Source organism: Corvus brachyrhynchos, unplaced genomic scaffold, assembly GCF_000691975.1.
Source record: "Corvus brachyrhynchos isolate BGI_N302 unplaced genomic scaffold, ASM69197v1 scaffold49, whole genome shotgun sequence".
In the NCBI taxonomy this organism is placed as follows: domain Eukaryota; kingdom Metazoa; phylum Chordata; class Aves; order Passeriformes; family Corvidae; genus Corvus; species Corvus brachyrhynchos.
Window position 1 is genome coordinate 254,174 of NW_008240029.1, and position 12,681 is coordinate 266,854.

General features: G+C 36.4%; 1 protein-coding gene across 5 annotated transcripts in view; it reads left to right on the forward strand.

Moving 5' to 3' along the window:
- ICE1 (interactor of little elongation complex ELL subunit 1) overlaps positions 1 to 9,843 on the forward strand; it is a 42,231-nt gene extending 32,388 nt beyond the window's left edge. For 4 of the 5 annotated variants that reach the window (XM_017743635.1, XM_017743633.1, XM_017743634.1 and 1 more), the window contains 5 exons: positions 2,647 to 2,807; positions 5,449 to 5,639; positions 6,858 to 6,964; positions 7,907 to 8,005; positions 8,945 to 9,843. In XM_017743635.1, the coding sequence (XP_017599124.1) occupies positions 2,647 to 2,807; positions 5,449 to 5,639; positions 6,858 to 6,964; positions 7,907 to 8,005; positions 8,945 to 9,126 (740 nt within the window). In that variant the 3' untranslated portion in view covers positions 9,127 to 9,843. The other variant, XM_017743636.1, reaches the window with a different exon arrangement.
- The last annotated feature ends 2,838 nt before the right edge of the window (positions 9,844 to 12,681 follow it).

Sequence of the window (12,681 nt, forward strand, 5' to 3'; positions counted from 1 at the left end):
TTTTGCAGTATCTTACTGCTTTTTCTTTTTGTGGGTTCTTGCAAATATTAAACATTCCCCCTGTTTTCCTTTCTTTTTCTGTGTAAGATCCAAACTTTAATAGCTAAATGCAGACTTTTATTGGATGACATTCTCTTCTATACATTGAATTGCATAAATTTCTGTTGTCATTGTTCTGTGGTTTTATAGTTATTTTTTGAGTGGGAACACCTGTAAACACATCGTAAGTGCTGTTTAGGCTTTTTAAAATTCGTTTGATTTTATTTGATTACTATGCATTTATTTTAGGGTTTTCTCTTTCATGTAGTTTCACATATTCCCATCAGAATTATGGCAACACAAGCTACACAATTACCAAATTCACTATTAGGCTTACCATCATCTATTGTCTTGACGACTTGTCCATAATTTTTGTTCTGTTCTCCTTTCAGGTATTCTGCCTTAAGTGACTATAAATAATATGTTACCTTTTTGGTTATTTTTCCTTTTACCTCTCCTTTGTTCCCTCCCTTTTTTCTTTTTTATACATTTCTTTTTTTGATGCCCCTTGAACTCTTACTCATTACTGAGTGAATTTTATAAGTGTTTCAAATTCCTGGGCAGGCAATTCCAGTTGTCGATAATTCTAGTTCACCAACAGTCCTGATAGAAAAACGTTTTGATAGGAAAAAGTAAATTCTTTACATGATGAGCAGCTTCAGAGTAGAAGGTTCATCCAAGACACTTCATTGAAGTCTAAATTCTTTGTGCTCATTGAAGCTTCTTGATTTGATGTATTTTGAAATGCTTTCTAGTTCTTAAGGTCTTTCAAAAAATGTAGAAGTTACGCTGAAGTGAAGAGGGAAGGTACATTTAGCTTTTCAGATTTCATTGTTTTTTGTATAGCGTTCTAGGCATATGTATTCCAGTATAGCATTTCATCCATGAAAGTAATACCTACTTTTTTACTTATTCCAATGTATTTGTTATTGCTTACGGTCTACATGCTCCATGTTTTATCTTAGTATTTTGCCTTGAAGCTCTCAGCTTTGGTATTCAGAAGGGTCTTTTGGCTTTCCAATGATGGCCTGGAACTGTCCTCTCTAACTGATAGTTGTCAGACGCTTGCTCTGAATTACTTTAATGAATGAGGATTCTTCAATTATATGGGAATAGCACAGATTTTTACATCTATGGAAGTACAAATATTAGCATGCATCATTCACATATGCTCACTTACAACTTGCATAATACATAATTTCTCTGACAAAGTCTGGGAAAACTGCTGAGCAATATCAGATTTGAATTGTGGGAAAGTTCTTTGCAGGCTTTTATATATATATGTATATATTTATATATATTTCACAGGTGTATGGTTTCAAGGTATTAGCAAGTACTGTAGATTTTGTTTTTCTTTGGACTAATTCTAGTTTGGTCCAGTGAAGAGAGTGCTTATTTGTGACTGGAATGTATTAGGTAGGTTGTTGGAGTCCATCCTCCAGTTTAATTTAATCCTAAAAGAATCCAGTTTCAATGCTCTAAGACCATTCTCCATGTCTTGGTTTGAAAGACAGGTGTCTGCTAAGGAAGGCAGAAGCCTGCCTTGGAATGGCAGATGTAACCCCTTTCCCTCCAAGTTATTATAATTTTGAAATCAAGGGCTTTTAGGCAAAGATGTGGGAAATAGGAATAACAGTTCTTTACTATTATATATTATATATATAACCAGTCAAACAAACAGCAATAACTATGGCAGTAACAGCGAACAATCACAAACCCAGTCCCAGCCTTCTCGGCTGTCAGGCCCTTTCCCCTTGGGTGCAGTTCCGCTCGCAGCCGGCAGGGGCGCTGGCGGCTCCTGGTGAGCAGGGTGCATGCAATGGTTTCCCCGCAGCTGCAGGGCGCGCTCCGGAGTGAGCTTGGGGAGCATGCAGCACTGGCGGCCTGGGATCCTGGGAAGGGATGGAACAAAGGCTTCACAAACCCCCTGGGCCGGGGCCACCACAGCCACAATGCAGCGAAGGCTCGAAGCAGCGGTGGGGCAGGGCGGCCACAGCCCGGCCTCCAGCGGGGCAGGGAAGGTGGGCCGGGGATCCTGGGATCTTTCTCCGCAGAAAAAAAGAAAGAACGGCCGAAAAGAACCAGCAGCTTCTCTCTCCAAAGGCTGAGGGCGAACTGACCCCACACCCAGGTGAAACAAAGGAGTACCCAGGCCCACCCCACCCCCAGTGGGTAGCTCTTTTGTCTTCCTTAAGTACAGCCATTTGTCCCCTAGCAACATGCATATGGGAAAAAATTCCTTTAACAGGAAAAAAAACTAGGACTAAACTAAAACCCCAACACTCCATTAGACTATTACTGAACTAAAGTGCAGTAAGAAAGATGACAGTAGAGAGAGTGAAATTATGATGGGGGGAGGTGACTTAAGGTTTTTTGGGGTTTTTCTGGTGTTTCTTGTTTGTTTTTTTTCTTGGATCTTTTCTTTTTTAGTCTCAGGATTGAGATGTGCTAGTATGACTCCCTTTCCTTACGCTGCAGTTGTGATGTGACTTCTATGCCTTTTTTCCTAGTTACCTTGCTGGTGGTACTAGCTTTTAATGCCTGAATATATATTTTTGTTGTTTTAAAATGTTAAAAATTTACTTTGTTATTTCTTTTTTTCCTCAGACTTTCCAGACTCAGAAAAATTGATTTTATTTATCACAAATGTATGGTCTGACATATTTGTCTTCCGAGGTGCAATTAACAAAGCTATGCAATTAGTTGTCAGGCAGAGTGCAAGCAATGAGATGCTGGCCTGTTTAAGTGCTTATTTCAATTGGGAACAGGTAATGTCTGATTTCATTGTTGGTAATCAGCTTTTGTCTGCATTTGTCACTTTGCTGGCTGAATCAAATCAAGCAACTTACTTTTCTGATGAAGGGTGTGAATATCCCATGGAGGCTGTACAATTGCGCAACTAATGCCGCTTCAGGACTTTTTCCCCTAGTTGTCCAGACTCTACTAGAATACAATACTTTCCTTGTTTTCCCTGTTAAATACTAATCCATCTACTGAACATTAAAAGTAAAGGTTGTTTTTAAACTTTCAACTATAGTGTGGTTGGACTAGGGAATTCTTTCCATCTGTGGAGCTGCTCTTTGAGATGTTTTTTTGTTTTGCTTTGTACTGTTGCTTTTTAAAATATGTATTGGTTTTATCTTTTGTAGTTCTCTGTGTAACAGGTAATACATCACTACAGCTAATTTCAAGATGAGCCCGTCTCTTTTTACTTACGATCTTTTTGCAAGGTAGACTGTAAATACTTGTTTATCACAAAAAACCTGAAGTTAATTTCATAAGCAGTTGGTGTGATCAGTACAAAACCAGTGATACTAGAAGAAGGATAATCTGTGAGAGCTGACTTCAAGTCTTTGAGCTGTTGGGCAAATAATTTAATTTCTATCAGTTTTCAGCAGGCATCTATTACCATCCTGAAAAGAATGTTGCAAGGAGGAAAAATTGAAATCATTGGGAGCAATTTTGTATCATGCAGATGGAAATCCAGAGGTGTTTTGCTTCTGGAGGAGTTTGTGTAACAGGCTTGTGTGTTTGTTTAAAGGCTAGGGCCCCATATTTTTGAAAACTCCATATTAATGCCAGGCTTTCTTCCTGGAAATAAAATAGTTTCATAAATACCAAGTGAACAAAATCATAGATTCATAGCTGTCTGGTTCTGGCCAGGACAGGGTTAATTTTTGTAGCAGCCAAAAGGGGGCATGGCTAGGCCCCAGAGGTTCATTCTGTACCACCTCACATCATTGCCAGGGATGTGGGGAAGAGTCTCTTCCAAGGTGAATGAATCAGCGTAGTGTGGTGGAGGGAGAGGTTGGGTTACTGTTGTTTCCGTGTGAATTTTTAGTCTCTCTTTTGTACCCTCCATCATTAGTATTTGCTGCTATTACTGTTTGTTTTCTTATCTCATTGCTGTTTCCAGTAAATTGTTCTTATCTCAACCTGTGATCTTTAAATTTTGTGCCTCCAATTCTCCTCTCCATCCTGCCACAGAGAAGAGGAAGGGCGAGGAGGGAGTAAGCAAGCAGCTTGGTTTCAGTTGGAGCACTAATTTGGGGAATACCATTCCTAAGCCATGACAATAGCTCACCTATTCCCTATCTTAACATGCTGCTCCACAACTGCCTTGAGGAATGCAGTTAGTCTTACTGCTGTCATCATAGCCTTTAGGTGTTGTATGATAATTTTTTTTTCTTTAACCTCTGAAGCCAGCCCTGAATTTAACATGGTATCACTGAAATTACAGCCGCCTAAACCTCCTGCTTTAGTGTAGGAGTGAATTAATTTGGCATGGATTTGTGTCTGGCTTTTTTACTATTAAATCACAGTTGTGATATAGCATTAAGCTCTGGTATTCAGAGTTACACTGTACTGCAGTCCCTGCTTAGCGAAGAATTTGTATTCTCCATTCTATTAGGTTACAGCTTTTAATATCATGCCAATAGAGATGCACATAAGAATGTCCTAGTAAATGTTCCTGGAAATACTAATTCTTTGTGCTCACACTACCTACTTTATTTATGGATCTCTGAAATACGAGATCTGCTGCAACTGGGGAGCAGGACCTCAGAATTTTCTATATTGATTATAAGAGATGACATCATTCTGTCTGTAAGCTCTGTTTCTCTTGTGTAGAAATACAGGTAAAAGTTTCAAGTAGATTGTGATTAACAGTCTGTTATACATATAATTTTATGAGAAGATTATTCTACTTATGAAAGTAAAACTCACATGGAATGGGCATTTATTTCTTGGTCAAGGTGTGCCATTTTAGTGACTTGCACCATGGCAGAACTTGCCAGTTAAGATGAGATTTTGTGCTGAGAAGATCTGCCAAACACTCATTCTGTTTATGTGATAAGCCTAGACTTTTTTTCTTAATACGTCAGAAAATCAAAGAATGTTTGTATTTAAATTTCCTTTCTTCCCCTAGCTATTTAATTATCAGAATGATTTCACATGGCACGTTTATTTACCTCAACTATTGAAATATTTGCTTGCAAATTCACCCCTAATGAAGAACAAAGAGTAACAAATTTTAAAATTATTTAGAAAGTGAACAATATTAGTCTAATCTTCTTGCACTGGAAAAACACTCTTCTTATCTTAATGCTGCATTGACAGAAACAAAAATCCCCAAATTGTAGAAGGAGATAAGAGAGTGGGTATAAAGTCTGTGGTTTTTCTTGTTTGGGTATTTTTCTTCCAAACTCTCCTTTTAGTAAAGGCATTAGGAAAAATACCTAGTACTTGAAGGTTTTGGTTTTGTACTCTATTTGTTTGCGTTAATTCAACCCAAAAGTTGGATTTATGGTGTAAGATGCTGTGCACAGTCAGTATCAAATATTTGTAGAGAGTTTGGTTCTGGGCTGGTAACTTTTCATGCATTAAGATAATTACCTTCTAAAATTTCAGAGTTCATCTTTAGATGCTGGTATTATGGTCTCAAACCTGCTTTTAGAAATGCAGTCATGTACAAAAGTAGAATTTCACCTGAGTGAGCAGTATGGAGAAGATCTCAGTGAAGATGCTTGGCAGTATATATTTGCTGTTGATCTACTCTGCTCTCACCTGAAGTGGGATTGGACACATGATAATGTTATAAGGTATTGTGGCAATCACTTCTTTGAAATGTTTTCTTTTGTGGTTTTTTTTGGTTTGTTTTGATGGTGTTTTGGTGTTTGATGGTGTTTGATGTTTGATGGTTTTTTGTTTCCCAAATTCATTATGACTTAGCTTTTAACATAACAAAATATTGCATAGATACTTAGAAATGAGGACGTTTCAACCTGATGAGACCTAGACTACTTTGTTTGTGTGCCTTATTTTAAGATAGAAGGAGTGATCAATGAAAAAATGTATTACTTAATGATATTGTCCCAAGAAATGAACCCTGTTAGAACTGTTCTAGTAAAGAATTGCTTTCAAAATAGCTATATAAGATTTTGAGATGAATTGTCTGTCAGTGAAGCAAAGTGATTGTCTTCTTCTGAACTAACTTGTTGAATTGCCCTCCCCCCATCAGTAGAAAATGAGGGTGGAACTTCTGATATGAAAATAACACTGCTTCAGTGCTGAAAGTGAAATATATCCATACTCATTAGTGTATTATCTGGATTTCAGTCTGATTTTAATTCTAAAATAATTATAATACTTAGATTCAATGTTTTGAATTTTCTTTGAACCTATGGTCCAGTATATGGACTGCTACCATACTTAACCTAGTTTGAAAGACTTCATTCTGACACCTACACTGATCTGACAGCCGTGATTTTCTATATAGAAGCTACATGACTTAGTAGGCATTTGTTTATTTGTGACATAATAAGTGATACTTATTATCATCATTGTCAGTGATACTTATCATCATCGTGTTGTATACAAGTTTCATACTTTCAGATAGTAAAGAAGTTATTTTTGGTGAAATACTTTTAAAATTAATACAAATTAGCTTCAGTTAAATGTATGTAGTTTTAATTAAAGCCATATCAAGGTGATTGTCTGTCAGTTGTGCTGGTAGTAGGTAACTAGGTCTATTAGCATAATTTTGAGGATTGAAAAAGTCTTACTTTGGGTCCTTTTAGGTTTAAAAACAAGTATCAGGTCCTACTTGTAACATACAAACTGAATTTTCAGTCATACGAGAAACTTACAGAACATATCAGCATGACATTTGAAAGTAACACGATTTCATATACATCTGTGAAGTCAGTCTACCTAAAGTTAGTAACAAACAAAAGAGTAATTTGCCTTCATTTTTGTATGAATATTATAACCACCCCTTCAGGCAGTATCAGATTTTCAAATTCATTTTTCTTTCACAGCAAAGTGCTTTGGCCTTCTATGGATAACTGGATAAGGAAGAGAAAGGGGCATGAAAATGCTCAATCCATTAGTGATAGTGTTATAGCATTGACACTTAGGCTAATTGGTAAGTAATCTAAATTCTTGATTGAACTTCTGCTTTGTATAAGTATGTCCTTATGAAAGTGTCAGGCCTGTCTCAAAAGTGAGTTGAAGTATTTTTACATTTTATTGGATCTTTATGCAGATATCTTCTGTTTATCAGCCTGTGGAAAGCAGATACTTAAGTTTTGAGAGATACTATATTGATTCATGGTAACAAATACCAACATGTTTTATGTATTTAAAACGAAATAATCTGTAGCTACATACAGATTCATAGAAATCCTGAGTTGGAAGGGACCCATTAGGATCACTGAAGTCTAACTCCTACCCTGCACAGGCCAGCCCCAGGAATCACACCGTGTGCCTAAGCATTGTGCAAATTGAACAAATCTTGAACTCAGACAGGATTGGTGCTGTGACCAGTTCCCTGAGGAGCCTGTTCCAGTGCCTAACCACCCTCTGGGTGAAGAGTCTTTTCCTAATAGCTAACCCAAGCCTCCCATGACACAGGTTCATGCCATATGGTCTCCAGAAAAGTGTATAAGGTTTTATATGCAACTTAATACCATAATAAATTTAAGTTAGATTAATTTATTTGGGATCTAGGTGGCATTTGATGTAAACAGATATAATTTGAGTTTCAATAAATATTTTCAGTATGTAGGCTATATGATACTGTTTATTGCATTCTTTCTGAGTTTTACACTTAAAAATTGTAAACCTATGGGAGGTTGAATCAATCTGATGAAAAATGACTTGGGGTCTTTAGTTACACAAGGAATAGGACAACTGTTGTTCCCAAGACAACAAGTCCTGGTTGGTAACAAGTTGGTAACAAGAATTACTTTTTTGTAGTTAAAATTTGCATTATCTGTAGGTACTTCAACAGGCAATTGGGAAGTACAAAACTAGGAAGTTGACTGTCTAAATAGTCAGATATGTAGTAACTCTTTTTTTCTTTCAGGTCGATTAGGACAAATAGGTTTGAAGGAAGGCTATCTTGCTGCAGTGAAGAATATTAGTTCAGTAATTGGACTGTTTGTACAGCATGCAAAAGAGGAAGGTAATGTTTTTTTAGAGAAACTTGAGTGTAACATCCACAATGTGAACTTCTGCAATGCCAGAACATAAATTAAGGCACACATGGCAAAACAGTTTTGCAGTTCATGTTAGTGCATAACAGGTCAAACAGTTTTCAGTTTGAGTCCCTTTCTCTTACAAAGTTAATGAGCTATTAACAATATTAACCTTCTGTTTGAGACAGAGAACAATTCTGAGTTGCTTTCATCTTGGAAAGACCTTGGAATTGGACTGTGTCATGTAAGACCCTATCAGTTGCATTAGAGATCACTTAAAAGGTGATCAAGTTAAGATCACTTAAAGGGTGATCATAACTTGAGCAGTAATAGCTAATTTTTTACCTGAGAAATTTATGCTGAAGCTTACTACTAACAAAATTTTTGTATTGGGAGAAAGACAGTTCAAGCTATTGATGAGACAAAACAAGGCAGTTAGGGCAGCAGAGATTCACATTGCTAAGTTACTCTGGATGTTAAGTACATTCTGCAGTGAAGCATTTGTTAATGGTAGGGAGCTTTGAACCACCTGTATAACTTCTCTTCCTTGCAATCTCAAGTTTTTCCAACTTGGTGGTGTATGGTGTACAGTGTATGTCTGTGTTTGTTTCAGACACGGTGTAAACCTGACTGTTTTCTTAAGTCTGATTACTCTTAACTAAAGTCACTAGATTCTCAACTCTTGTGTACACTTTGAATACTGGAAAGTTGCTGAATTGAGAAAATTGGAAAGTGCTAGTATAAAATGAGATGTTACGGAATTTGTGTGCAGGTTGTCATCTTGCTCCGTTATGGTGGTAGGCATCACAACTGTTGATGTGTTTTATTTTCAGTTCTTGAATAATAGTTTCTATAGATTCAAGATTCCCAAAAACATTCTTGCATATCAAAGTTTCTTTAAGCTGATTTGTGTTAACTTTTTGCAGGTGTTCCCTGGGGTGTGCAGCTCGCAGCCGTATATTCACTATGTGACTTGGGTTCAAGCAATCCAGAAGGTATTGTTGAGGCCATCCATGCTTGGAGAGCAAAAGTTCTTAACAACATTCCTTCTGCTGTCACAAATGGCATAGCTGAAATCACTTCTCTGTGTGAAATGGAGCCAAACTAAAATGTAAGGAAGTGGACTTCCCTAGAGGAAGAAGTGCCTAACTAATTAAGGAGTAGTTGGTTCCAGTTAAAAACCATACAAAGTGGTGTGTCTTCTTGTGTTTCCTGTTTTTAATCAGAATGTCTGATCATGCAGAGCAAGCTCTAGTATTTTATTTGGCTTTTCTGTTTGAAGGAAGAGTTTTTAAAAAATAAAAATACTTGCTTTTCCTAGTAGCTGATTAGCGATCCAAAAATGAGTACATCTTCAACTCCTGAATATTTCTGGTGTGATGACAATAAAAATCAGTAATAGTTTTCATTCTTTTACCTATATCAGTTTGGAGTATGGACTATTTGACAGAATATTCAGCCTGACTTGAAAACCTGGCTCTATTATTTTGTACTATTTTTATAAAGTAACCATTCAGATAGCAGAACATTCCCCAGATTCTGCTTTATTTTGCTTGGGGTGTCTCATAAACTTAATTTAAAATATTTGTGGAAAACAGGTAGGAATTGACTTTTTGTGTAGCCATCATGTACGGAGTAACAGAGATACTAAATCTCTGAACTTGTATATATGGTATATTTTGATGTGTCTCACATTTGATATTGTTCCACTTGGGGAATTTTGTACATGTAAATAGAGAGTTGGTTGAAAAAAAGTTCATGTTTCTAATGATAGCTTCACTAGACTCTGTTTTTGTATCTTTCATAATAAAAGAGACAAACACCATTGTGTTCTTAGTGATCTTTTTAAATAACACAGAATTAACTGTGTTTCTAGCTTATATAAATACCATTTTGGGGAGCAGCAGGAAATTACCTGTTGAGGTAATTTCACTGAATGAATTGCCCATAACACTGCGGTTCTGGACATCTCTCCAAAAGTTTCTGGTATGCTTTGGGGGCTTGGGAGGTAGTTTTTAAAAACTATTGAAAATTTCTATTTTCACTCTGTGGTTGTGCCCATATGAAGGGGTGAGCTTTGCTAATGCAGATTCTTATTGTAATGGGACCTAGATTCTGACAGTTTTGTGGTGCTGATATGCATCGTGATTTTTGTGCCTCTTCCAAGTATGACTACCAGTGCAATCTCCTAGCCCTCTGAGAGTTTCTTTCCTCTGAGATGAAACTGTGTAGAGCAAAGTGGCCATTGATTTCAGTTGCAGCTATAGCTGCTAGCACTCTGGACATTGAATTGACTTCAGTGAGTTTACCACAGACAACTCAGTCAATGAAAGATAGTCTAGTAGTCTTGGTGATGCCTGTGCACAGCAGACACTGCTACAGATGTCTATCATGAAGGCTTTCAGTAGGGACTCTTATAAATTAATTTGCCTCAGGTTGAGGCTGTATGATTTCTGGGACACTGGGTTGTGAAGGCTTTGGGGATTTTATGTGTAGCCTTCATTTACCTTTCTTGCACTAAAATGAGCACAAAATATCTTAAGTGGAAGAAGGACACAAGAGAGCACAGGTTGACAATAAAGGTATTGATCATAAATCTGGAAACTAAAGGAAATGGGAAATAGAACAAATGAAAAAACAAAGGAACAAAGTGAGTAAAGGATCACAGATGTTTCAGTGCAAAAAATATTGCAACCCAAAAATGTTCACAGCAAATAGAAAAACCTATTTCCTTTAGAATTTTTATAAAACAGTGGCACTTGAAGTATATGAGATTCACAGGGGAAATACCAGAATTTTTCCAAGACCAAAAATCTACAGCTATACTAATCTGGAAACAAATTTTTAAAAAATAAAAAATTTCAACCTACCCTCAAAAGCATTTTCATGAAAAATATTCTGTTCTGCTTTTGTATCTCTAAGAATAATTTTTGTGTGTACTGCAAACATGAAACTGATTTTAATTCTGTATTCCTCTCTACTGCCCAATCAAACTGCATTGGAAAAAGTAAAATTAGAAGTTGCTTGCTTCTGTTAAATACTAATCACTCATCTCTCATAAAAAAATACTTGTAACTCCCATACACAGTGTCAAATTTACCATATTTAATGACCTGTAAAATGTTAATATCCATAAAGGATAGTGATTTTCAGTACATGGAATGCTTTATCCATCTTGATACGTGTTCCAAATACTACAATCCTATTTCGTTCAAAATAGCCCATTAAAATGGATTTTCAGGTTTCTATCATCATTTGCAGAGTTTTGCTTTTTTGTGTTCTTACACAAATATTGAGCATGTGGCTTGTCCAAAACTACGTTTATCAGGAAATGTTCAGGTTTTCACTTCCTCCATGCCTTCTCATATTCCTAAACTAAAACATGAAAAGCTGTCTCAACTGCTAAGGCATTAATGTCAACAATCTAGGGCTAGACAAAATGCTAGCAGTCAAAATGTCAGATTAAAATACTCAGCTCTAGCAGTTCTCCTGACTCAAATACAGGAGACAGTAAACATGTATAAAAGTTTATTTATAAGAGTAATTCTGACTATAGGCTTCTCACTTCATAACTGTATTTTTTGGTATTTGAAAAATCCCTGATACCTATTTATTCCAGGAAAAGAAACTTGTCATAGATTTTGGAGAGCAGTATAACTTTGCCTGTGTGTAGATGAAGAGGATGCTGGAATAAGTTGTTCTCGGAAAAATTTTATTTACCTATTTTACTTGCTTAGTTGCCTTCATACTAGAAGTCATTTTTAGAGTGTCTGAATCCTAACATGTTGTACTAGCAGAATCATTTGATTGTTTACTCAGTTATCTCTTGCTGGAATACAAATTTTGGACATACATACCTTTGTTTCCACAAAAAGCATCATCTTTGAGCTAGGCTACCTGTTAGACCACTAGGGTATTTTCCAGGATGATTTTGCCTCTCTTAGGTATAGTAGCAAATCTTTTTCAGTGTGAATGATTTGTCTTCATAAAAGAAGGAAGGTTGGACTCTAGATTGCTTAAAATTAAGCTCTAATTATTTTATCAAACCCTCTGAAATGTATGGTCTTTCCTAGCTTCTGCTTTTACGTGCCTGTTTTGAACAAAGAGGATTTTTGAACTGGACACTAGAGTAAGACCAAAGCAGTTGCAAGTTTTCCAGTTTGAAATGACTAATGAATTACATGCTCTACTCTGCTTTAATTGATGAAACCACATGGATGAATGGAAACCAATCAAGAAAACTTAAAGATTTGTTACAAAGAAGCTGAAACTAGGTGGCTAGAACACTTTGGAGTATCACCATTTAGCTCACATTCTTCCCACTATACATCATTTTTCACTTCAAGACAAGTCAGAGACTACTCTCAAAAGACCGACAAACTAGCAGGAAGGATTTCTTCAGAGACAGGCTTTGTAATGACATTGTTGCTGGCCGGAATAGGCTGAAGTCTTAATTTGCAAAATTCTGAACCTTGTTTCAGGGGTTTATAAATTCATGAAATGTTAATGATTTTGGGATTTCTGAGTCAACCTATTACACTCAATTTAATGCAACTCGCTTTATGAAATTCCTTTTTGGACTATTTGAGTTGAAATTTTGAAAAAAACATTCTGAAGCTTAATGAAACAAATAGGTAGCTAATGGGAGTTAGAAAGAAAATAA